General features: G+C 43.7%; 1 protein-coding gene across 4 annotated transcripts in view; it reads left to right on the forward strand.

The window, feature by feature from the left end:
- Positions 1–3,273: 3,273 nt before the first annotated feature.
- Positions 3,274–27,604, forward strand: part of CAPN13 (calpain 13) — an 83,324-nt gene continuing 58,993 nt past the window's right edge. For 2 of the 4 annotated variants that reach the window (XM_046660413.1, XM_046660415.1), the window contains exons 1-2: positions 3,274–3,290; positions 20,133–20,365. In XM_046660413.1, coding sequence (XP_046516369.1) covers positions 20,168–20,365 — 198 coding nt within the window. In that variant the 5' untranslated portion in view covers positions 3,274–3,290; positions 20,133–20,167. Of the gene's footprint in view, positions 3,291–5,391; positions 5,443–20,132; positions 20,366–23,844; positions 24,448–27,604 lie in introns of those variants that run through there. The other 2 variants (XM_046660414.1, XM_046660416.1) reach the window with 2 other exon arrangements.

The raw sequence follows: 27,604 nt of genomic DNA on the forward strand, positions 1-27,604 counted from the left end.
AGCACAGAAAACTCAAGCTGGGCAAGCTTCCAGTCTCTTCTTGCTTTTTGGCGGTCGTGAAAATCACAGAACTTTGCTGACTTTGCTTTTCTACCCACTGGAGAATGTAAAAATACATAAAATCTGTTAGATGATCCATTTATTACGTGGCAAACACTCTGAATACTGGTTTGCCCCACCGCAATAGTCCCCTTTGTCATATTTTGCAGGGACATTTGGTTTAATCCCCTAAATCAACACTGGATTTGCTTTCTTATAAAGGAAGAAGAAGATGGAGCTTATCAAAATGAACAGGATGGGGGATAGTTTGCCTTGGGGGGCACCTTGAGGGGAAGGGGTTGAAAGGGAGCTTTGGGGTACCTATAATGTTCTGTGTCTTACTTGGGGTGCTGGGAACTTTGGTTTCACTTGTTGAAAAATTGTCAAGCCGTCCACTTGGGATTTGTGCTTTCTCAGCACTCTCACCTCTGCCTGGACCACCTCTACTACCCTCTTCTCTTTCTGGGCTCCCCCTATCTGTCACTCCTCATTGGTGCCTCCCATGACTCCTCAGTCGAGCTGAAGTTTCCCTGTTTTAGGCTCTCATAGACCTGTAAATCACCTCCCCAGCACTGACTACAAGTGAAATGATCCAGCTGTTTTTTTGGCCATTGGCTTCGTGTGTGTCTTTCTCACAAACCTTTAAGCAACCAGGGCTTGCTGTGTCTACTGGGTCTGTGGCTGAGTCTCCCAGGCCCAGCACAGTGCCTGGAATAGGTGGCCACCATGAAATAATTTGTAAAGGAATGATGGAAGGGAGAGAGAGGGAAGCAGGCAGAGAGAAAGGATAGAGGAGTAGAAGGAAGAAAGTGAGAAAAAGAAGGGAGGGAGGGAGCGAGGAAGAGTTGTGTCTCCAGGATCTGGTGTTTTGAGGCATTGCTAGAGGTTGGCACTGGAGGAGCACTCAGGAATATATTAAGTGAGTGAGCAGAGTCTCCTGAGAAAGAAATCATCCCAAGGGAAGCTAGACTCACTGTGGCCAAGACTGGTGCAAGGACCGTAGCCTAGGTTCATAAGGGAGGGCGGGGACCCTGAGCCCAGTCTGTCTCAGATTTTCTTCTGGTTCAGAGGAGGTTGCAAAAGAGTGATTTCTCTGTCGTTTCTGTAGGACCCTGAGAGAATGAAGTGTCAACCTCTGGGTGCAGGTGGCAGCCTCAGGGGATGGCCATGACACTGGCACAAGAAGGGCGGGGTGACGCAGCACTGTCGTGATGACTGCATTTTCTACATCCAGTGGGCACTTGAGGCACAGCCCTGGTGGCCCAGGCTTGAGTGACCACAGCAGGGTCTATGCACGTGACAGTGATAGTGGAGGCCTTGGTGGCCTTGTGACAGAGTGGCTATTGTAGGCATGAAGGCAATCAAGCCTCAGTGAAACAGAGGCTAGATCCCATGTGGGGACCAACAGGCTGCATTTCAGAGCAGATGCGAACTGCCCAGCGTGGGAAGGATTTGAGGGGCACACCTCACTCCCTTCAGACCTGGAGGAAGTCCAGCCAGAAAATTATGGCTAGAGGTTACTCAGTTTATAGTCTCAGGCTAGAATTCTCTGGAAAACACAAAGCAGCAAGAGTTGGCATCTAAAGAGCACATATGAATGAGGAGGGAGAACATCAAAGAGCCAATGAAGCCCAGAAAGAAAATAGCCCGTTGGGTTTGTGAACAGCTCTTCGTCCCAGGGTCCCTCACGTAAGCCGATCTTACAGCACAACTGTCACCCAAAGCCTCTTGTCTCTTGGCACTAGGAACACATCCCAGGGAGCGACTTCCCTTCTTAACTCAACACTCCCCAAATCTGCTCTGGGGCAACACTCCTGCTCTGGGGGAAAAAAGTATTTTATGAAATGGGAGGAGTCAAAATCAGCATCAGTAAATAGGAAAACTCCCAATTATTTTTCTTTAGGCACTATCTCAAGATAGACTTACGTGGGTAGGGCTTTCTAAAGTATTTTCACACCATTATTTTCTGAAACTATGGCTTTCAAATATTTTTGATTGTGTATCCTATCAGTAAAATCATTTTGGGCACACACCACAAATATACGTATATTTTTAATAAATTACATTTATACAATAGTATGCTTATTGTTTACTGTATTTATAGTGGAAATTCTCTCAGATCATGTTCCTTAGGGTTCAGGCATTCCAGTAAATACATGTGAGGGAGATGAAGCAAGCGTCACAATCCTTACTTTACAGATTAGTCATTTAAGACCCAGAAGGGAAGAGATTTGTCCAAGTCAGAGAGCCAAAAACTGTACGGCTGGGATTAAAACCCACTTCCAGTCATTGAGCGATCCGTCCTCACCACCATCCTACCTCCCAGGAGTGTGGTCTGAGCCACACTTAGCAAGGGCTCTTATTTCTTCCTTCCATGTTCCAAACCCCATCTTTTGCCAACCATTACAATTTGGGGATGGATCCAGTCACACGACTTCCTTGTGATTTCCACATTTTTTCTTGCTTTACCTACTTTATCATTCTCTCATAACATAGGGTGAGCCACACCATCAGGGTTCTGGAGTCGGGAAGCATCTGCTTTACAGGCCTCATCTCTTTCTCCCCAATCCATTAAGCAAGGATGATGCGGAGACTCTCCCCAGGTCTCACCATGCCCAGGGATTAATGTGTTCTGCAATATATTTGTGGAAAGAAGATGCTCTCTCCAGCAGAAAGACCATGTGATGTGATTTACTTTGAGTGGCCGCTCTTGATGTGCAATACATGGCAATTGCACTGCCCGGCTTGAGAACGAGGTTGGAGGAAGGTTGCTTTTCTCAGCACTTCCTCTGCGCTCTGAGAGGGGTTTTGTAGAAACACCAATTCCCCGAAGTAGACTAAAGAAACTGAAGTACCTGGAAACAATGAAAAAAAGCCACAACCCAGGCAGCCAAGAAATAGGCAACTCGGGCTCCAGGAAGTGAAGTGGGATCAGGTGGAGATAGGCTTGGGGGGCGGGGGGTAATGGGAAGATCTTGCAGTTAAATCCAGTATTCTCTCTCCAGGAGGCACCAAGGCACATGCTGGAGTTATTGTTTAACTAAGGCGGGGCAATACCTGGGGTGCCCGTATACGGAAGAGCCTAAGGAGAGAAAGCAAGCAGATGCCAGCGCTGCCAGCACGCCAGCCTGCCACTTCTCCAAAGAGACTGCCGCCCTCCTCCACCAGGCTCCATCCCACGAAGCTGCTGCTGCCGAGCCTGTGGGACCTGCCCAGTCCTAACTCGGGGAACGCACCTGACTAGGAAACAGGTAGGGTGTGAGTGGTGACCTCCCAGGACTTGGGACCAAGATAGTGCCCCAAACTTTAGCCAGCATAGGAATTTCCCCAGAGTGTCATCATTGTGTAGATTCTGAGTCTCCACTCCCAGAGATATGTATTCAGTAGCTCTGAAAACTGGGTATTTCTGATATGAGTTGTCTGAGGGTAGACTTTAAGAAAGGCGAGGGTAAAGTTTGTTCCATGGGAGGTTAACTCTCCAGAACCGTCTGGCCCCTTTGGCAGCACTGGGAAATCCAGTTCCTATTCCTTGAGGCTAGGCACCTCATCTGAGTCCAGAAGTAGTCAAAAAAGCTACTTCTTTGTCTGTGGCCACAAAGGGCTAAGAGTTACAGAGACAGGCAACACCAAGAGAACCTGAGACAGTACATAAGATTTGTCTGATACAAATCAAATTATCGTTATTAATATTTGCTGGACACTATGCAAGGCACTAATGTTCCCTGATCTTAAGGAGTCACCTCTTTCTCCCAAAAGACAACCATGATGAGGTCCTCAGGGAGACGGCTCCAGCCCCTCTCTCCTCAATGTTTATAAAAGGTCAGACTGAGTGCATCCTTCCTCTCTCAAACCTTTTACGGCAGAGTATGCCATTGACAGATGGTAAGAAAGCCCGAAGCCATGCAAAAGACTAGAGCAGAATCGAGAGAAGAAGGTTGATTTTCTACCACCCTTGGGACTCTGTCTCTTGAACAAGTGTTTCCTAAAGCACGGTGCATAGAACACTAGTGCTGGGAGGGGTGGGAGCTCCTTGATGTAAAATGTCTATGATCAAACACTTGGGTAAATGTTGCCTCCTCCCTGCGCCCCTTAGAGAGTCATGATTCAGATTTGCATATAAAGGGTCCGAGAAGGCCAAGACAAAGAAACTAATGTAACTAACTGTGCCAGCACTTCTCATACTGAATACTCGTTGGGGCCAGTGCTCTGGACTCTGGCGAGCCTGGGTTCCATCTCTCTTTCTGTCTTGGTCCCTGAATTCTCAGGGGACTCTTTTCTACCATGCACTACTTTTTGCTTTGTATAACCTTTTTAAATAAAAAATTCTGCAATATAGGGTGCCGGCCTGGTGGTGCAGCAGTTTGTGTGCATGTTCCGCTTCTTGGCGGCCCGGGGTACCCCGGTCCGGATCCCGGGCGCGGACGTGGCACTGCTTACCAAAAGCCATGCTGTGGTAGGTGTCCCACGTATAAAGCAGAGGAAGATGGGCATGCATGTTAGCTCAGGGCCAGTCTTCCTCAGCAAAAAGAGGAGGATTAGCCGTAGTTAGCTCAGGGCTAATCTTCCTCCAAAAAAAAAAAGGGACATAAGCAGAAAAACTGATGAAATTTCAATAAAGTTTACAGTTTAAGTTAATAGTATTAAAAAAAAAATTCTACAATATAATGCGAAGCCAGGCGTGCTTCCCCATCTGCAAAGCCGGTCCTTTCAATAGACAACCAGGAAAGCTCAGCCAAATGTTTCCTCATCTTAATAATTAAGATATTTGAACAAGGTGATCCCTAAGAGGTCTTCCAGCCCTTTGTAATCTATGATGCTCATGTTGAAAGTCAGCTGAAGGTCTTCTCTTCCAGCTCCTGCATAACCTCAGAGATGATCTGGTTAGCTAATAAATACATATACATTTTTAAGAGATGGCATAGGGTTGTGGAAGTGAAGGCTTGCCCCATGGCCGCTGCCTCTGGTAGAATTGTACGAAAGTTGAGACATATCGTGTCCTAATGTAAAGCCCCAGCAATGGGCTACCTCTGAGTCCCTGGTCTGGAAGACAGCCAGGGCTCCCGGGTTAACACTCTTATTCTGCCAAATCAGCCACAAGGGACCTTTAAAACTGAGAGTGGCCAGAACCTCTGTTTGATTTCTCTCTGAAAGGATGGTCCCTCAGGCAGTACTCTGCCTCTGATCACCTGCAGGGTCAGCCCAGCCAGGCCCATCTCTCAGGCCTGTGGATCAGGCATGACCAGGACCTCCCATGCAGCTCAGAGACCTGAGCCAGACCCCACCACAGCCTGTGCACCAGAGACCCTGAGGTGCTTGTGTCCATCAGAACTGACCACACTCCTTCCTTCAGGAGATGCAGCCAGTGACCACCATCTGGATCCAACTGGTTTTCAAGTAGCTGAGGTAGGAGAGGTCCTTTCCCTGGTTCTCTTAGCCCAACATTCTGTCCTCTCCCCAGTCTAATCCTTAACCAGAAGTGGCTGCCAACCAGCTGAGCGACAGCATTTAGCTCCCTCTCCAAAATCTCTAGCTTCCTTTCAGGAACTAAAGAAACTTTCAGATGGCGTTGCCTGGGGGAGAAGTTCGGGGCAGAGGCATTCAAGATGGGCTGGTGCCTACTTCTCTGGCCTGCGGGCCACCTCAGGCACATTCCATCAACTCAGAGGCTGTCCTGATCCAGCGCCCGTGTCTTCCTCTGACACTGTTTGCGAACCCTGTCTTCTCCCTTCAACCGGGTCACTGTCTCAAGAGAGGCACAGGACTCCCACATGGCCCCTGCTGGCCTCACCTGTCCTGGCATGTGGCCCAGGCAGCAGGCGGGAGCTAGAGGTCTCCACCACATCTCAGGCCAAGGCTCTGCAGGCATGGTCCTTCTCCCCACTGGCCTGTCCCTCCCACCGCTTGCCTCATGCCCCCTCACAAGCAGGCTCTAGGCCACTTCTGTTCCTCTCTCGACTGTCTCTCCTTCTTACCCCAGCCTCCACCTTCAAATGCTCTGGTCTTCTTGGATTTTTTAGAAGTGGGGATGGGAAACAATGAAGGAAGGATAGTGGGAGCCCTCAGAGACTTAAAGCCCCCCTCGGCCTGCTTTTCTCTGCATCACCCACCCACTCAAACACACATTTACACACACACACACACACACACACTTGTGTTCTAAGTTCGTTCTCTTTCATGATGCTTTTTGACATTTAATATAGAAAGCTCTTGTTTTCAAAAGACTTTTCCCCTCTGCTGGCCCACCCTACAAGTGGGACCCCATCCCCCTGGATTAAGATTACTTTCGGAAAAGTCTCAGAGCAAGTAGCTTGGCCTGGGCTTTCTGTACCACTGTCATGGGGACCCGAGCTAGTGGGAGAAGGAGTCTTCTTGAGCCAGAGTGCTTGGCTGGTGGTGCTACTGGACCTCTCTCCCCACCCCTGTCACCTCCACACCAGGGTGGGGAGGTTCCAAGTCCAGGGCTCTGCCCACTCACCTCTGTGGCTGCCACAGGCCTGAGCTGCCTGGAAATAGCTGTGCACAGACTGGGACGCCCAAGGTAACAGGGCTAGAGGTCCAAATGCTGCCTTCCCTCTCCTTTTCTCTCCTCTGTGTGTGGCCAGAGGCAGAGCCCTGGATCTCACCATATGATCGGGCTTAGAAGGAGGGACTTCATCAGGGAGTGGCAGCCACTGCACGTCTGTGTTCCAGGTGGACCGTGAGTGCTCACATCTGAGGGAGAGGAAAGCACGGTGACATTTGGACACTAGTTCTGCACTGTGGGATGCTGGAACGGTGTGAGGATGCTTTCTTTAGTGGATTTTTCCCTCCTCTCCATCTTGGGCCTCTCATTCCTCCCACTGACTTCCTCCAGATCTCCATCTCCACTAACCAGCTGTCTCTGTCTCTCTGCTTCACTCTGTCTGAGTCTCTCCGTCACTCTGTCATTGTCTCGTTCACTTTCTCTTTGTCTCACTTCATTGAAAGCCTAAGATAGGCCAAGTGGAAATCCTTTAACAATGAATCAATTATCTAAATGTGGTATCAACTTCCAAAGAAAACAAGGCTCTAAACCCAATACGAAATACGCTCAGGGTTTGGCTGAGCCCCTCTGGTTCAGGCCTCTGGGCAGTAAGCAGTCTGGAGCCTGGGCCTGCTGAGGAGCGTGGGTCTGAAACGGGAGCTCTTAGACCCAGATTGTAATTTGACACATGACAGCCCAACTTCCTAAATCCTCCTAATTTGCCTAAGAGGGGCCTTGAGCTAGCTAAGTAGGAAGTACATCCTCTCTTCAAGGATGAAAAAAGAAATCCACGCCCAGAAATCCGAGATCATATCAAATATTACACAGCAGTTCCGGGACATGTACAGTTACAGAATCCAGAAAGAATGTCCCACCTTGTCCTCAGAATACACTGACAGTCGACTCAGGAACTTTCTAGCCCTCTTTCATAGTTGAATGATATATATCAAAGAATTTTTGGAATGGGAAGGAGGATCCTTTCATGCAAAGACATGTTTCCTTTTTCTGTTTGCATATGACGAACCTAAACTTAACTGAAAAGAATGATATATTCGGTGGGTCCCTGTTTCACTGTCTGCCCAACAGTGTCATTTAGGGTACCTAAGAACCTACATTCTCAGTTCCAGAAACACAGAATGGTACAGTTGGAAAGCACTTGAAAGAGTAAGTCCAATCTTCTTGGGGTTCCAAATGGGGAAACTGAGGCAAGAGGAGTGGACCGGCTTGCCCATGGCTCACAGTCTTAGTGGAGCTGCACAGACTCCTGTCCATCGGGCACTTGTTCTCTCTGTTACCCTGCAGGGCCTCCTGAGAAGGACTGACCCATCAGCTGAGGCCTCTGAGCTCCCTTAGGCCGTGAGTTCCCGAAGAGGCTGGGTCCACATGGCAAGGTGACTGGGGAGAGAGGAGGATGGGGTTGTCCTGTCTATGGGCCACGGAAAGTAGCTTCTGCCTCCTGCCTCTCTCCTGCCAGGCTGTTCATCTCCTTGGCAGTCAGCCTCGATGCTGAACCCAGAGTCACTGGCAGGCAACAGATAGTTCTATTCTCAGCACTTCCCTCTCTGGCACCTGTTCCAGATCTGGGGAGCTTTGTAGCTTTCTAAATCTGAAGCCATGGCGAGAGCCTTCTTTCGTTTCTCCCTCTCCCATGGTCCTTGATGGATATGAGATTTTCTCCGACCCCTCTCAGCCCTAATTAAACAAACAGTAAGGTGCCCCCTTCCAGGGGCAGTGAGATGCTTTGCTTGCAGGTCGGATCTCCAGCCTTGAAGCTGGGCACTGGAGAGGAGTCTACTCCAAGCACTGTCCAAATTTCTCCTATTTGATCTTAAGCCTCAGTTTCCCCTTCTGCAAAGTAAGCCCTGCATAGGCTTCCTCCAAGGCCTGCCTTTCTAGGGATCCCAAACCCCACTCATGGTTTTCAGGCCACAAAGACATGGAAACACGCTGGAATGACCCTGAAGTGGGGGAGTAGCTCAGGGAAAGCACTGGCCCAGGGGTTAAGTTTCATTTAAAAATCCAAAATTTGGGGCCCAGCCTGGTGGCGTTGTGGTTAAGTTCACATACTCCACTTTGGTGGCCCAGGGTTCACCAGTTTGTATCCAGCATATGGACATATGTACCGCTTGTCAAGCCATGCTGTGGTAGGCATCCCACATATAAAGTAGAGAAAGATGGGCATGGACGTTAGCTCAGGGCCAGTCTTCCTCAGCAAAAAGAGGAAGATTGGTGGTGGATGTTAGCTCAGGGCTAATCTTCCTGGAAAAAAAAAATCCAAAATTTGGAGTTGGCCCCATGGTATAGTGGTTAAGTTCCCTGCACTCTGCTTTGGTGGCCTAGATTCACAGGTTCAGATCCCAGGCTCACACCTACTCCACTCATCAGCCATGCTGTGGTGGCAACCCACATACAAAATACAGGAAGATTGGCACAGATGTTAGCTCAGTGATAATCTTCCTCAGCAAAAAAAAATAAAAATAGAAATCCAAAATTTATCTTCATTCTCACCCTTCCACCACCTCATACAAGCCCTCCTTGAGAAATAGTCACTGACTGTTTCTATGAGTCAGGGGAGACAGTTCTCCTGACTCACAGTAGAATTGTATGTGCACAAAATACCGTTTTTCTTTCTTTCTCCCTCCCTCCCTATCCCTTCTCTCTCCCTCCTTTCTCCACTCTCTGCTTGCCTGCATCTCTCCCTCGCTCTCCTTCCCTCTCTCTCTCCCTCCCTCCTCTTCTCTTGCTCTGTCTCTCTCTCCTTCCTCCCCTCTCTCTCTCTATTCTCTCATTCTCTGTCTCCATCCCACCCTGTCTCTCCCTTGCGCTGTCTCTCCTTTCTCTCTCCCCACCCTTCTCCTTCTCTTTTCCCTCCTCTCTCCAAAGCCCTGAGGTGTGCTGATGTGGCATATAGCTGACAGCGGGTTTGCATGGGGCTTTTTTCCACCCGAGAGCAGTTAAGTGCCTTATTTTCTCCACTTGGGTGGCTAAATTATTCTTGATGTGTTAAACAGTGTAATTAAACACATGCACACGCGAGTGCGAGGGCCCCTTCCCCCACCTTTCCCTGCTCCTTGTCAGCAGAGAGCGCCTCAGCCCCAGCCTTCAAGCTCTGTTAGTTTTAATTTGAGTTGCGGAATTAGTAATGGGTTTTGCTGGAACACTGTTGTGGGAAATGGATCGCTCCTCGTACAGGGTTTGGGCACCATTTCAAATGAGTATTTGTTAAAGGGAAAACCGTCCCTTGTCGTGTTCTGCTACATTACATCAGATTTATTTCTATTGTTCTGAAAAACACCAGCCAGGAGAGAGCTGTGCGCATCATTCCTGGGCAGGGAACAATTGAATGGTGCTTCCTGTTTCTTAGCTGATTGAAAACAAATGCAAACAGAATCATCCTCTGTTGCTAAGCTCATCTTGGAGGCCTGGACACCAGGGCAAGCCCTGCACCCGTCGCTGTGAGGCCCGAGGGGAGAAGCCATCCCCGGTTGGGTTGTATGATATCACCAGCAGAAAGGGATTGAGTGGTTTAGTGACGAAAAAATACAATGTTGAAGAAAAGCAATCGAGTGGTGAGAACCCCAGCAGGTCAAAGTTGAAAGGATCTGCCCAATTCAAGAATTCTTCTGCATCCCCCTTTTATAATCATCCAACCTCAGCTTGACTATCTCCGTTGAAGAGTTCACCTGCCCTCCTGGGTTTGGTCGTCCATGCCATCAGCGGCTCTTTTCTTTGGTGCTGTCCAAGAAGGCAGCCATTGGATATTTGTGGTAGTCATGTAGATATTTAAATTTAAATATAAACTAATTAAAATTAAATAAAATTTAAAATTCACTTCCTTAGTCACACTTGGCACATTTCAAGTGCTCAATAGCCACATGTGGCTAGTGGCTACGATATTGGACACAGCTCTGGGGTCTAGAGAGACCTGCTCTTGGAAGTCTGGGAGGTGACTGGCCAATGCCTAGGGTGCCCACCACCTGTTACAGGGCCCTGGCCCCTGGGCTCAAGTTCAGGGCCAGGGCAGTGGCACCTGGGGAGATCCTGACAGGGTGATGTTCACAAGACCTACCACATGATTTTTACTGCGCCCTATGCCAAGCCATTCACAAGAATCTTCTCATTTAATACCCACCTAGTGCTATGAGGCTGGTTTTATTATCATCGCCTCCAACCCATTTTATGTGTAAGGAAGGAGGCTCCGAGATATTAAGGGCCTTACTCAAGGCCGTTCAGTCACCAAGCAACGTCTGGATTCACACCAAGCAACCTACTTCCACATGTTCTTGACCACCATTCCATGACGTCTTTTTTTTTTTTTTAAGGGACAAGACCAAGCCCAGTTTTCCAAATGAGAGCATAACCTTGGGGATCAGAGAGTAGCAAGGGGAAGTCCAGTTGTGGGACCAGTGGTGGTTACATCTCTGCTCTCACGGACAGGGTTTTTCTGGAGGGCTGGGGACCAGGACTGCAGGGCTGGGTCTGACGGTCGCTGTAAGTTCTTCAGTCTTTCTCCCAGTAAACATTTCTAGATCTCCAGCTTCCTAGGAAGTGATTCTAGGTTCCTGTGTGTTTAGCTGATGGGATGTTTGTGGCAATGTCACCACCTTTTCCAGGTGGGTGTAACTCCATGCCAGGAAACCCTGCTTGCAAGCAGACAGCTTCCTCCCTGGCCAGGTTCTCTATGTTACTCTAACACCTTCCTTTGGATACCACTGAGAGTGTTGATGTTCCTCCTGAAATGCAGCCCCCAGAACTGAACATAGCGGACTACATGTCCATGTGGGGTCAAGAGCAGCTTTACAGGGGCCTAGAGCTGTCCCTTCGGGAGCAATGCCTTTCTTCTGTCACAGCAGTTCAGATTGCGTCAAATCTTTTACCACATTGCCTCATTTAAAACAGGAATTCGAGTAAGCCATACAAAATATTTTCGAACTGAAATTGAGCCAAGGCAGGTCCCACTCACTATTTACTTGCACAGTTAACTTTTAAATGTGAAGGCATATTTGTAGTTTCCTTCGTTAAATTCCATCATCTTGGTTTTGAGGTCTCTTAGAATTTCGATTCTGCCATCTGCTTGGTTAGTTGTTCTTTCTTTCTTTCCATCATTAAAAAGGATGAAAGAGTTGAAAAGTGTCTTCATTTTCATTTCAACATCTTCATCCAGGACCAAGATAAACACGCTAAACAGGACACGACAAGGAACAGAGTTCTGTGACTGTTACAGTGCAATGATTCCAAGATTATACGGAATCATTCATCCACCATCTCTGGTTCAAAGGGAATTCTATTTACAATCCTCCACTGTGCGATGCTACACTGTTCCTCTGTGCTGTGCATACTGTAGGATACAACTTACCTCGTCTAGCAGCCTGGTCTGGTTTCACCATCTTGTAGAAGGCGACTAAAGGGAGATTTTACCAAATACTTTTAAAAATCAAGATAGCGTGTATATTTATATATATATATAGTGCAACACATATGACCATATATATATATACATGGCAGTCTCCTGTTCCTTCAACGTAGGAACTCTATTTTTGGAAGACAAAAAAAAAAGAGAGAGAGAAAAAGTTAGGTAATTGGTTTTGGTAAGGCTCTATTTGCTTCCAGAAACACGAGCATTATTTCCTAAGTACTCAAAGTGTTTCTTTGCAAGTTTATTTCTGAATTTTGCTATGAATATCATGCATCTTAAAAATATTATTATGAAGCTATAAAAAATTTTAAAAATCAGTGCTTTGGGGAAATGAATGTGTTAATTGCAAATAAAGTTCCAGTTTTAAAAAGAGAATCTCTCACAAAGTTTCTTACATTAAGTTCCCATAAGAATTAATAACATTTGGCTCAATTTATAAAAAATAAACTTGTAAGCAAATATTCATAACACATTTGTATTTGTATAAAGTAAAGAATATCTGTGTTCTTCAAAAGACACTGTAAAGGAAGAAAAAGATAAGCCACCAACTGGGAGAAGATGTTTGCAACAACAGATTTGACCAACAAAAGATGAATATCCAGCGTAAGTAAAGAATTCCTACAAATCAATAAGAAAAAGACAACACAGTAGACAAATGGACATATGAATATTCATTTCACATCAGAGGGAATATACATGAAGACTAAACATGCTGAAAGATGCTCAGTCTTACCAGTCAGTGATCAGGGCAACATAAATTAAGACTTCAAAGTGTTACCATCTTACTCCCACCAGATGGGCACAAATAAGAAGCCTGCAAATACGAAGCGTTAGTGAGGAGATAGAGCAATGGGAGCTCTTTCACATTGCTGATGGGATTATAAATTGGTACACCCTAGGAAAATAATTTGGCATATTTAATGAAGCTGAACATATTCATATTCTAAACCCAGAAATTCCACTAAGTAGTCATACCATTTCACATGTTCGTCAATAGTCTATGAAAGTTCCAGGTCTTCCATCTCCTCACCAGCACTTAGTTTGCTCAGTTTTTTTTTTAATTTTAGCCTTTTTAATGGGTGTGTGGTGGTATCTCATTGTGGTATTAATTTGCATTTCACTGACAACAAGATGGGGAGAATTTTTTCATGTTGGTTATTGCCTTTTGGTTTTTTTTGGTAAAGTATCCATTCAAATCTTTTGACCATTTTTTAATGGGTTATCTTTCTCTTATTGGTTTATAAGAGTTCTTTATATACTTTGGATAGAAGTCTTTTGCCTGATATGTATGTTACTAATATTTTCTCCCGGTCTGTGGTTTGCATTTTTGTTTTCTTAATGATGTCGTTCAAGCTTTTAATGTTTAATTTATCCTTTTGTTTTTTCTTGTAAGGCTCCTATTTTTTGTGTTCTATCAAAGACACATTTACTTACCCCAAGTTTACAAATATTTCCTCCAATGTTTTCTTCTGTAAGTGTTATAATTTTAAGTTTTACCTTTAGGTTTGTGATCTTTTTAACTTGATTTTTAAGTATGGTATGAAGTAAGGTTCATGTTTGTTTGTTTGTTTCCATATGGATATCCTGTTGATCCAGCATCATTTTTTGAAAGACGCTTCTATCCCCATTGAATTGCCTTGGAACCTTTGTCAAAAATTGACCATATATGTTTTGATCTATTTCTGGGTTCTCTACTCTTCTCCATTGGTCTATTTGTCTATCTTTTTTGCTAATACTATAACTTTACAAGAAGTATTGAAGTCAGGTTAAGTCATCCAACTTTATCTTTTTAAAAAAATTCTTTGGTTATTCTAGATCCTTTGCATTTAGATGTAAATTTTAGAATCAGCTTATCAATTTCTAAAAAAAAAAGCATGCTAGAATTTTGGTTGGGATTTTATTGACTCTATATATAAATTTGGGGAGAATTGCCATCTTGGCAATACTGAACTTTCTAATCAATGAACCTGATATATCTGTCTATTTATTTGGGTCTTCTTTAATTTCTTTCATCAGTGTTTTCTAGTTTTTGATGTAGAGATCTTGGATGTCTTTAACAAGATTTTTTTCCCAAGTATTCTTTTTTTTTTTTGGTGCTAGAATTTTCCTATTTTTTTTGCTGCTAATATATAATAATACAATTTATTATTTATATTAATCTTGTGATCTTGCTAAACTCAATTATTAGTTCTAGGAGTTCTTTTGTAGATTTCCTAGCATTTTCTATAATTAAAATATCAGATAAGGACCATTTTTCTTATTTTTTGTGATCTTTTGGTCTTTTATTTTCTTACTGAACTGGCTAAGACCTCCAGTACAATGTTAAATAAAAGTATTGACAGTGGGCATCCTTGCTTTAATTTTGATCATAAAGGGAAAAAAATACACTCTTCCATTGTTAAGTATAATGTTAGCTGTAGATTTTTCATAGATACCTTTCATCAGTTTGGGGAGATTACCTACTTTTACTGGTTCCCTGAGAATTTTTATCATAAATATATGTTGAATTTTATCAAATAATTTTAACTCAATTATTGGTTTCCTTTTTTTGTTTGTTTTTGATGAAGATTAGCCCTGAGCTAACATCCATTGCCAATCCTCCTCTTTTTGCTGAGGAAGATCAGCCCTGAGCTAACATCTGTGCTCATCTTCCTCTACTTTATATGTGGGACGCCTGTCACAGTATTGCTTGATAAGTCGTGCATAGGTCCATGCCCGGGATCCGAATTGGTAAACCCAAAGCAGCTGAAGTGGAGCACATGAACTGGCCCCTATTGGTTTTCTTTTTAGCCTTTTAATATGGTTAACTACACTGTTTGATTTTTCAGTTTTAAACCAACCCTACATTCCTGAAATAAACCCAACTTGATCTTGATGTGTTATCCTTTTTCTTTTCTTTTTTATGTTGTTGGATTTGATTTGTAAAATTTTGTTAAAGATCTCTGCTCATGAGGGATATTGATCTGAAGTTTTATTTTCCGGGGGATGGATTTCTTTATGAGGCTTTGTTGTTAGTGTTATGCTGACCTGATAAAATAAGTTCAGCAGTGTTTCCCTTTTCCTCTATTTTCTAAAGAAGTTTGTGTAAGATTAGAATTAGTTTGTCCTTGAAGGTATAGTAGAATTCACCAGTGAAACTATCTGGGGTCTGTGGGTTTCTTTCTGGGAAAGATTTTTACGGTAAATTCAATTTATTTATTAGATATAGGGTTACTCCGATTTTCTGTTTCTTCTTGTGTCAACTTTGGTAAGGTGTATTTTTCAATAAATTTATCCATTTCATATAACATCGAAGTTTTGGGTCTTGGTTTGTTCGTAGTAGTCTCTTATTAGCCCTCTAATGTCTATAGGATGTGTGATGATGATTCCTTTATCGATGATGGTATTGGTGATTTGCGTTCTCACTCTTTTGTCCTTGACTAGACTCCAAGGTTGTCAATTTTGTTGATCCTTTGAAAGAAGCAGTTTTTGCTTTGTTAATTTCCTTTACTGTTTTCTTCTTTATTAATTTCTGCTCTTGTCTAGATTATTTACTTCCTTCTACATATTTTGGGTTTTCTTATTTCCCTTATGATGTCATCTTTGACTCATGAATTATCTATAAGTTTTAAATTCCAGATATTTGGGGTTTTCCTAAACATCTTATTGTTATTGATTCTAAATATAATTCTGTTGTTGTTAGAGAATAGTGTGTGTGATTCAATCCATGGAAATATATTGTTTTATGACTCAGCATTTGTCTATTTTGGTGAGTGTATCTCATACACTTGAAAAGAACGTACATTCTGCAGTTAGATGGAATGCAGTATATTTGTCAATTATATCAAGGTGATAGTGTTATTCAGATCTATGTTTTCACTGATTTTTTTTTTTTTTGTCTGGTTGGTCTATAATTACTGAAATACGGGTGCTAAAACCTCCTATTATGATTGTGGAATTGTTTCTTTCTCCATTTAATTCTGTTAAGTTTTGCTTCGTGCATTTTTAGATTCTGTTATTAGGTACCTATGCATTTATGATTTTTATTTCTTCCTAATGAATTTTTACCAATCTTAAATACCCCACTTTATCCCTGGTAATACTCTTTGTTATGAAGTCTATTTGATCAATCTATTAATATTCATCCCAGCTTTCTTATGTTCATATGCTATATCTCTTTTCATCCATTTATTTTCAGGTTTTATACCTTTGTGTTTAAAGAGTGTTTCTTATAGGCAGTATATAGTTGAGTCTTGCTTTTTTATCTACTTTGTCAGTTGCTACCTTCTAACTGGAGTTAAATTAACATTTAATTATTGATATAGCTGAATTTAGGTCTATTTCTTTGGTTGTTTATCCACTATTTCCCCTTTATTGACTTCTTTTGATTATTAATATGTCTTAGTATTCCATTTTGACTTAGCTATTGACTTTTTGGCTATATCTCTTTTTATTATTTTGTTAGTGGTTGTCTAGGGATTATAATACACTTATCTAACATTTCACATTCTATTGCACCACTTCATGTATGATACAGAAAACTTGCTGCCATGTAGCTCCCTTTAACTCCCTACAGTTATCATATGAATACATGTTCATATGTTACGGTTGTCATATGAATTATTCTGTACACATTGAAGCCTCTCCAGACAATGTTATAATTTTTGCTTTAAACACATATATGTATTTTAAAAAATTTAAGAGGAAAAAATAGTCTTATGTATTTTCTCAGATATTTGCTATATACCATTCCTGAAAATTCAATTTTGTGTGTCATGATTGCCCTGCAAATTGAAGAACTTCCTTTATCATTTCTTCTGAAGCACGTCTTTGGACGATGAATCCTATTAGTTTCCCTTTATATGAAATGTCTTTATTTCACTTTTATTCCTGAAATATATTTTCACTGGCTATGGAATATCTGATAATTTCTACATCTAGGTCATTGCCAAGTTGGCACCTGTTGATTGTTTTCTCTTGAGAATGGGTCACATTCTCCTAGTTCTTTTTATTTTGAGTAGTTTGGGATTATATCCTGGACAAAGCGAATGTTATGTTGTATAGACTTTGTGTTCTGTGAGAATCCTCTGGAAATGTTTTTTTTTTTTTTAAGCAGGCAATAAACCCGATTAAGTCCAGTCTATGCATTCTGGCTCACCTCCTCTGGGAAGTGATTCAAGTCTCAGCTCATTTCTTTAAGCCTTTGCTCTGCTGGTTTAGAACTGTCCCCCACATCCAGAGTACAGATGGTGTAGGCTAAGACTTGTGCAAGTTTATGCACAGAATTAGAGGATCCCATTCTCGGGCTCCTCCCCCTAGAACCTCCCCCCGAGTCTGTAGGAACTCCTTTGTGGGAAGATGGGAGAGTTTCCATCAGAGCTTCAGTCATCTGCACCAGGCCACTTCACGACTGGGGCCCAACCTCATGGCAGAGATGGGAGACAGAAAAAACAAAAATCTGGAAATTCACCCTCATGCTTGATCTTCTCAAGTTTTGACTCCCCATGCAATTTTCCTGCTTTTGTTTTTATTTCAGGGACCTCAAGGAATTGTTTTATTTTTTTCCCCCAGAGGTTATAGTTATAGTCAGCAGGAGAGACGCCTATATAGGGGGCTCCTTACATTGCCATAAAGGAACTAGAACTCCTACATAATTTTTAAAACCTGTAAAGCAGGCAAGATTAAAACAATGCAATGTGAAGATACATAAATATGTGATAAAGCTACTTTTCAGTAAAAGCAAGAGAATGATAAGCATGACATTCAGGTGGTGGCCTCCTCTGGCCGGGGGCAGGTGAGGGAATGGCAGAGAGGAGGGTACAGGTAGCTTCAGCAGTGTTGGTAAATTCATAAGCTGGGGGGTGGGTTCGTGGGAGTTCGTGTGATTATGATGCTTCATAACCTAAATAGTTTACATATTCTCTTCTATGTATCAAAGTGAACTAATTTAAAAATAAAGAATTTTAATAGTTTGTATAGTTTAAAGTCTTTGGCTACCTATTGTTCAACCGTCCTCAGGAAGGTTTCTACCAACTGTGAGGCTCCTTGGGGAAAAACATCTTTCTTTCTTAAATATGTTTAAAGCTCACTTATCTCGAAAGAATAATAACAACTCTTCAACAACAACAACAAAAAGACAAGAAAATTTCTTAGTATATATTAAAGCTATTCCTAAGAGCATCTGTACACACACCTACACATATTGATTTTCTCCATTTCCAAAGATAATCCAGACGGGGAATTTCCATGTAGAAGACCAACACATATGGGAGGTCTTATCTGTGGGATAAATGCCCTTACCCTGTGTCCAGGCAGAAGGAGGTTAGATAATCCACCCATGTATTCTTATAACTATCCTTTTCTGAGTGGGAGAAATGCAAGAAAGATTAGGACAAGATTTTTAGAGTCAGAGAAATAAATAATTCAGATCTTTCTATAAGGTTTTATGATGTAAATCTCTTCCCACATATTTTCTCATTTTATTTTTCAACAAAGTATCATTGTGCCCATTTCACAGAAGAGAAAGCTGAGATGCCGAGTGCTTAGAAAACTTCCTCAGGATCATATGGCTAACGAAGGCCTGAATGACGACTTGACTCAGGATCTTCTGAAGTCATTTAACTTTTAGGCATCTTTTCCATATAGTAATAAGAGTTTTCCAATAAAAAGACTTGCTGGTTATATATGTGTAAACTTAAATAACTTTCCTTATTGAAGGACTTCTTGGAGTCTTTTGTGAATCTCCATAAGGACCGTTGATGTGAAATATTTCCAAAACAATTTGACCTCATAATCTGTTATTTATGGAGCATTTCATGAGGCTTCTGCTCCACAGAAATACTTGAGAATAGCTGATATGTGACGTTCATTCCACCAACACTCACAAGAATTCTATGGAATACCTACTGTCTGCCAGGCCTGGTACGAGGTGCTGGCAGACCAAAGATGCTACTCTCTAAGTATCTCAGATCTTTCAGCCATGAAGGCGCCCTCCTCTTTCCATTCATTTGAATAATGTTTACATGCTTGGGACCGTTAGGTGCTGCCTGTCATTTTCCCTCGTGTTCACTGAAACGCTCCACCATTCCCTGAGGTCCTTGTTGATATGCCCCCAATTCCACTTTGATCTGCACACTCCCTGAAATATGCAGCCAGGGCTGGGAAAGTTGTCGGGACAACCTGGGGTTAGTCACTGCTGTGGACTGAAATGTGTTCTCAAATTCATTTATAGAAACCCTAACCCCCACATGCCTGTGTCTGGAGAAAGGGCCTTTAAAGAAGTAATTAAGGTTAAATGAGGTCATAAGGGTGGGGCTCTAATCCAATAGAACTGTGGCCTTCTAAGAAAGAGATCTCTTTCTTTCTCTCTCTCTTTTTCTTTCTCTCTCTGCCATGTGAGGACATAGTGAGAAGGTGGCCATCTGTAAGCTAGGAAGAGAATCCTCACCAGAACCCGACCATGCTGGCCTCCAACTTACTCCACAGTCCTTTACACAGATCTGATCACGACCCACCTCTTCAATGGCCCTGCAGGGCTTGCAAGGTGTAAAACACTTCACAGTCTAGCTTTCCAGCCGAACTTCCTGGCCATTTCTGCAATACTCCCTGTGCCCAGCCCCCACCAGTTCTCCACCTGGCAAATTCTTCTTCCTTCAAGGCCCAGTTCAAATGTTACCTCCTGTAGGAGAATCATCCCAGACTCTCCTCAGCAGTTCTCATAGCTCCTCTTCTTTATATCCAATGGACTTTGTACATACACGTTTTTAATTAGATAGTTTCTGTTGAATGATAGCTGGTCGTTAGAATAGCTAATCTCTCTTTCCCACTTGATAACGAGCTCCTAGGGGGTAAAGATCATGTCGTACTTGTCTTTGGATTGCCGGCATTCAGAAAAGTGCCTGGCACAAGGTCAGTCCTCAATAAATGCTCATTAATGTACAAATACCCCCACGGCCTCTCGTGCACTTATTGAGGAGCTGTTCAGTGCAAGGATGGAAAATTGAGCTGGGAGGATGGATGCTTGAATTCTAGTCTGGCTTGCCCACCCATTGGCTGTGTCACCAGGGGTGGCACTGATCTGCATCTCAATCCCCTCATTTGCAAAGGGGGGACATCTAAGCGCCCTTCCAGGGCTCACATCCAATGATGCAAAGGACTTGATAACTTGTCTCTCAAAATCTCTATTTTTCTTCCCAGAAAGAAAAGACCTTAGACGTTTTCCAGGGAGAGTCATGGCACACAGCCAGGAGCCTCTAGCCAGGACCCCCGTTGTCAAGTTCAAGGGCCAGGACTTTAACTCCTTGCGGGATCATTGCCTCAGCAGAGGCCGGCTGTTTGAGGATGAGACCTTCCCTGCCAAGACTTCTTCCATAGGTCTGCAGCTGCTCCAGGGACAAAACCTCTTCAGCCTGAAGTGGAAGCGGCCAAAGGTGAGTGAGCCCCCTAGGAGCACACCCTGCTTCTGGGCCCTCTGAGCTGCCTGCTGTGGTGCCTCCCACTGAAAGAAGGATGGGCCTGAGACCTGGTTTTCAGGGATAGCCCAAACCAAACTGGAAGGAGAATGAAATTCATCTGGTCCCTCAGCTACCATCTTGTATCCTCAGTGGGATGGAAAGACCCTGTACCATGAAACAGGACCCCTGGGTTCTAACCCAGTTCTAACAGTACATCACTAGATTACATGACTCAGTATTCTCATCTGAAAAACGGGAAACCTTGGGCATGAAGATTGTAGCAGATGGTCTCTAGGGTCTCCTCCGTCTCCATAATTGAGCCCTTCTATCAGTCTTTGTCACTCTTTATTCTCCTCAGGTATCAGTCTTTATCTTCTTTTCTCTTTCTCTGTTAGAATTTACTCAAACAGAAGATATCATTTCAGTCACTTATACAATAGAATGAATTTAAATAATTGCTTCATTTCTCTCATGTTTGGATTTTCAATCTTGTAAAGGCTTGATTCCTAGAGAAGAATTTCAGACATCAGCTGTAAAATTAAGGCAATATCACAGGGCAACATTCACACCCCCCTGACACCCCCACCCCAGGAGATTGCCACTCACTCCACCTGCAGCAAGGTGAGCCCTGTTGGTTTCTCCAGAACTACCTCAGTGTCAGAACATGAAGCTCCAAGGGAGATTTCTCAGCACACTCAGCATCCTCATAATCTCATCAGGGCTTCTGTTGACGCAAAGGACCCCGATAAGCACCGCTTTGAGGGCCCTGATGCCCAAATCTCCTGTTCCTGCTTCCAAAAGCAGCCAGCAGAACCCAGAACAGGAAAAAATTATATAATGTCTAGTAAGCTCATGATGACAGTATCATCAAGTGTCGCTGAGCACAGACTAAATGCCAAGCATCTACTGAGCACTTTCAATAAAGCCAGGTCAGGTTACGCAGAAAAGGTATTTTCTGATGACATAGGACAATACATAGAACTCTGGAGGGGCCAACTCTTGCCCTGGCTTGTGACAGATTTGTAGCCTTGGGGAAAGGGAGGGTTATTGGAGATCAGATGGGGCTTGGGGTGCCATTTGAAGAAAGATGAGCATGCCTCAGCCTTTTAGGGTCCATCTCACCAGCCAGAGACAAGTCCCCAATGATGACCCTCTTCTTCTGGCCTCCACCTCCTAAGGGTGGCTGAACAAGAGAACTCTATTTAAAGTTTGGAAGAGTTATATTTTTTTTGCCTTTGTTATTTTGAGAAGCTGAGATCCTTTTAGAAAGTGTTTTTTTTTTTCCCCACAAGGTGGTAAGCAATAGATGTGAGACCGTATTTATAGTGTTGAAGAATTTATAACATTTCTACTTAGAAAGAGTTGAGAGTTTCTTATCTTAATTCCAGCAACATCTCAACTTGTGATGTCTTTGGGGGTCAAGGAGAAACTAAGGCAAACAGAAGTGAACTGACTTACATAGAATCATGCCAGGAACCTGAAATGGAAACGGCCAGGGGCCAAATAAGTTTTACTCTCATTCCTCTTCTCATCCAGAAGCTTCTCATCCCACACTCTACCAGGGGTCACTTTTCATTCCAGCACTTCTTTTAAAATGAATATGTAGATATGTCATGTTTCTTTGTGTCCCTTATCACTACTGGTAGCACTTACATTTGCTTCTCTCTCTCTCTCTCTCCCTCTCCCCCACCCCTTCTTTTCCCTACCCCATTCTTCTTCTCCTCCTTTCTTCTAACAGTTCACCTAGTCCATTTGCTGCTGAAACTTTGTTTTCAGTAGAAGCTCCTTCTACTATTTCATTCAGCTTTTCTTGGTTTAAAGAATTTCCACCCGACCCCACACCCCAGACTCCCCCCATCAGCAGGCAATCAGGCTCTGCAACAGCCTGTGACTGTGCAGTGGAGCAAATGGCCCTAATGCAACCCAACTCCTCATCAGCCTCAATGCTTCCTACACCCCCAGTCTCAGCAAGAGACAAGGCTGAGAATTACACTGATACATGGAGTATCTATGTGGCATTTCCCTGAACTAAATTTGGTACTTAGAGTGACTTTCCTTTAGAATTTTTATTTCATGGTTAATAATAATAAATTGTATCTATCAAGTGTATACGTGTGCTAGGTATTAATCTAAGCACTTTACATGCAGCATTTCATTTACTTACCATAACGCTCCTGGGAGGTAGATAATAGGATTATCCTCATTCAGTAGATCAGCACTGTCCAATAGAACTTTCTGTGATGATGGAAAGGTTCTTCCTGCACTGTTCAGTACAGCAGCCACTAGTCACATGTGGCTACTGAGCACTTGGAATGTGGCAAGTGTGACTGAGGGATTGAAATTTTAATTTTATTTAACTTAAATTTAAGTAGCCAGCATGGCTTGTGGCTACCATATTGGAGAGCACAGAATTGTAGATGTATGTCTTCACAGCACAGTCACCAATGTGTCACATTGAAGGACTGAAATTTCATCTTTGTCCCCATTCTTTAGTGAGAAACATTTCACTGCTCAACTGAAGAATGGGCTGTGGGCCTAAAACATGTTGCCTGATGGGTGTTCAATGCTCGGCCCCCAGCCCCACTGTGGATTCTGGCCTGTGGCCATCCCAGAATGAAGCATTGCCTATTCAGACAACAACTTTATCTTCCAAGTAGCCAGAACAGAGTTTCTGGAAGGATGATTCACTAGACGTGATTTGCCTTGGGACCAAAAGGAGTTCTTCTTAAGGAAGGCTTAACTAAGTGGAGATATGAGTGTAGGTTGTAAAGGCAAGAGATGAGAAGATAACAGAGAGTAAACATGCCACAACCAATTGCCATTGAGCTAAAGAACTTTGATGCCAATAAAGCAAACTTCTCTAGCAAAAATAGAAAAAGGAAGTGACACTGCCTCCTCGCCCAGCCTGAACTCTGGCCACTCTCTGAAAGCGCCTGTGTCTGAATACTAAGATGCTAAAGCTGGTGCTCCTCATCCAAGAACAGCACGCCATCTGGGGAAGTGCATGAGCAGCCTTTGAAAAGAATGCAGGAATCGCTGCTGAAAATATACAAAGTGATGTCACATTGGAAGAGACACCTCCAGATACAATTACAAGAGAGTCCTGGGTTTGCTACCACTTCAGAAAGAGTAGTTTCTAAGATTCCAGGAGCTTTTGCATTACATGAGCTTCTGGCATACCTAATATGACAGAGATTGCTCCAAACTCCATTGAGGAAGGGCTCCACAATCCCAAACTAATTTACTAAGATTACTTAGTTTGACTATGGCTGATGGCTTCTGTGTTAGTCAGGGTTCTCTAGAGAAACAGAGCCAGTAGGATATATATCTATATCCTAAGGATATGTTTATGATAAGGAATTGGCTCACATGATTATGGAGGCTGAGAAGTCCTCAGTCTCGGGTCTGCAAGCTGGAGACCCAGGAAAGCTAGTGGTTTAGTTCAGTCAAAGTGGGAAGGCCTGAGAACCACGCATGGAGTGCTGGTGGTATAATTCCCAGTGCAAGGGCAGGAGACTGATGTCCCAGCTCAGCAGTCAGGCAGAGAAGGGGGGAATTCTCCCTTCCTCTATTATTTTTTCTATCCAGGCCCTCAATGGATTGATGATGCTGATCCACATTGGGGAGGGCACTCCACTTTACTGAGCCTACCAATTCAAATGCTGATCTCATCTGGAGACACTCTTACGAACACACCTAGAAAGAATGTTCAGCCAAATACCTGGACTCCCCACGATCTGGTCAAGTTGACACATAAAATTAACCATCACAACTTCCTTCTGTACGAATGGATGATTCAGAGCCCTCCAAGGGCCAGTCCATCTCACAGAATCAGAAAACATTGAGGTCGAGAAGACCCTGCCTGCTCGTATGGTCCATGGAGAAGAGCTAAGCACCACGGAGCCTGAGTGTCTGATTCATAGTCTGCTTCCTGTGGGACCTGGAACAAATCACTCAACTGCTCTGAACCTGTACCCTTGCTCTTGCTGGGCCTCAGCATCATCTGAGGAGCTCTGAAAATCCTGTGCTCTATGCCTGGCTGACATACTAAAACCAAGGTGTGGGAGGTAGGACCCAGCAGTCTCCATGTCTGGGGAGCTCCCGGGTGGTTCTGAGTCACACTCAGGGCGGTGACTGCTCGCTGCCAGTCTTATCACACTTACTTCATTGCCCCTGGTGTGCCTGGCCCACCTGGTGTCAGGACCTGCCCAGATCTAGAGTGTTTCCATCTTCCCAGCCATCTTTACCTATTTCTTCTCTGTGCCTTGTCTCAGGAAGTCAGCCTAGCTGACTAAAATGCTTCTGGCTATAATCTCTGTCTCCTCCTACCTTTGCTTTTTTTAGATCATCCAACACCCCTCTAAAGCCCAGGGTGGGGAGATAACAGGCAGCGTAGAGAACAGAGACATAGATGCTGGTTTTGTGCCCAATTTTGAAGCAAACAATAGCAGTGTTTGCCCACAAAATTATTGTTATTGATTTTTTGTTTGAAATGATTGCCATTTAATTTGCGTAACAATCAAATATCTTTTTGTTCCTGAATTAGCTAAAATTTTTGTTTTTTAATTTTATTTTAGTAAACCAGAGAAAGTTGTATATTTTTCAAATGCTTTCATAGCATTTATTGGAAGGATATAAATTGTTTCTCCTTTAGAACATGTAAATGTTATTTTATGTTATTAAACGTCCTGACATGAAACCATTCTGGCATCCTGCTTGTTGATGGCAAACCTTACTTGATAGCGGGTTAGTCTAATAATTTATTATTGATTCATTTGCTGAGTGGATATAAAAATATTTAGGTGTATTTCCATAAGTGAAATCAGTGTGTAGTGTGTGTAAGTGTATTTGTGTGTTTTTTCTCTCAGGTTGGGCATCCACGCTATGCTAGCTTCTCAAAACAAATGGTAGCAGGATTCTTATTTTTTTTTTTTCTTTTTTTTAAACTCCAAAACTGTAAGTGACACCAGAATTGTCTATGCCCTGAAAGTTTGAGGAAACACAGGGGGAAAATCATGTGTACTTAGAAGCCTTTACAGAAATATTAGAGAGATATTCTTTGATCACTTTAAAATAGTGTTCCAAGGTTATTAATCTTTTGGGGTTATTTACTAATTTGAATCATTTGGGGCCATGTTAATTTTTATCAGAAAATCATCAGTGTTTTTTTAAGTGATTATATGGAATTTTACATCATGTTTTTATATTGCTAAAACCTCATTTCTATTTCTAATTTTATTTGGGTTTCTCTACCGTACTTGCCAAAGGTTGGGTCTATCTATAACTTCTCCCCTAAATAGAATTTTATTGATTTTGCTGTTTTTTCTATTTTATGATTCACTAATTGTTCTCTCTATTGCTCCCTTCCACGTATGTTTGCAAGGCTCTTTTTGTCTTTTTCTTTCTAACGTCTGTGAGTTGATTGCCCAATTCATGTTTTTATTCTATCTTGTTTAAATAATGAATGCATTGAGGCTCTGGGTTTGTCTATAATATGGCCTTTTTAATTTTGCAATTACTACAGAAGAAAGGAATCAATATTTATTGAACATGTACCCTGCCCAATGCTGCACTAAGTATTTCATATCCTTCCTCATTTGTAAAATGGAGAGACTCCTGCTTTGCGAGGCTGTTGGGAGACGCCCATGGAGAAGGCGCCTGGCCCTCAGCGAGGGCTTGGTAAGGGCAGCCAGTGCTTCCAAGGCTTTTACATCTGATTCTCCCAACTGCCCTCCAGTTTGTATTAATGCTCCCATTTTACACAGGAGGAAACCGAGGCTCAGCAAAGGACAGGAAGTTGCTCCCGGTCGCCCAGGGGGAAATGTGGGGCAGGACTCCACAGCATGTCTGTCTGAACCACCCTGGAGCACACCCACCCCTCCTCTGTGGATCACTGGAGCGAAGCCAGGAGAAAACAGCAAGAAAGAGCTGAGGCTGTGGGCAGGTCAGAAAGCTGAGCGCAGTCGTCTTCCTTCCAGTCCAAAGGCCAGGCAGACTCCAGCCTCTTTAATTCCTGCTAGAGGAGGATGGTAGGCATCCGTCCACTGACAGTAGGCCTCCTTTGAGACGTTTACTTCCTTTTGCCATTGGAAGGAAAGGGACAGTTAGAGCCATTGAAATGCCCCACGTTGTTTTGAAATGGAGAGAGTTGCTCCCTCCAGGGCCCTGCTCTCCACAGCGTGGCCCTCAGAGGGTGCTGCCCTGCTTGCTTGTGTCGAGAGACCTCCAAGTTCTGCCCAGCCACGGGTATGGCAGAGAGTCAGGTTGGGGCCGCCCCAGGGTCCCCCTCACCCTGGGAGGGCCTGGGCCTGAGGGCAGTTCTCCTGGCCATCTGAGAGGGCCAACTGTTTGCAGAGCAGGCGGTAGGAGGAGGCTCAGGGGGTGAGGAATATAGCACACATGCAAGCTGGGCCCTTAGTGTGATGGGGACCCTCACATGAATGCACGTGAGCTGGGCCCACACCTTTGTTTGCTTTTTAGTGGCTCCATCAGGAAACTGGCTGTCTACGAAGGGCCGGCAGGTCGCACAAGGCACAGGGCTCTGTATATTCACGGCTGCTGAGCAAATGAATGCATTTCTACTTTGCAGCCCTACTCTCTGGGGACTTAATTGTCAATGTGAAAAGAAACAAAATAGGAACAATGACCAAATTATGCAAACACATACAACGGAAAGCCAGGAAGAGCTGCACAGAGAGGATGCTGGGGATAATCCTGTGGGCTCCGAGCAGGGGGCAAACCTAGAGGACTGGTGCGGCTGGGGCAGGAGCCAGGCCCTTGGCCCAATGTTCCCCTAAAGAGCCTGGGGAGCCCCCCCAGGAACTCTCACAGTCCCCAGGTCTGCTGAGAGTTTCCACCATTCTCCCCAGACATTGCCGCCCTGCCGTATCCTCCAGCGAGCCCCTCTCTGTGGCTAGCAGGCATTACGCGTTTTAGAGGCTGGGGAAGGACTAGGTACAGAGTTACAGCACCTGAGACAAGGGGCCTGGGGTCTTCCAGAGTCAATGTGTAAGTTAGCCAGGGTGTGGGCAAAGATCTGAGTCATACGCATCCTGTATCCTGTACAGCATGTGGCTGGACTTGAACCCAGAGCCTGGAATGTCTACGCTGACTTCTGAGAGATGACAATTCACAGAGAAAGCTCTATTATGTTTATAAAAGCTTCCTCCTAATAAATCTATCCTATTCATTTTTTTTTTTTTTTGGTTGTTCATA

The sequence above is a fragment of the Equus quagga genome, chromosome 5 (genome assembly GCF_021613505.1).
Source record: "Equus quagga isolate Etosha38 chromosome 5, UCLA_HA_Equagga_1.0, whole genome shotgun sequence".
Taxonomy (NCBI): Eukaryota; Metazoa; Chordata; class Mammalia; order Perissodactyla; family Equidae; genus Equus; species Equus quagga.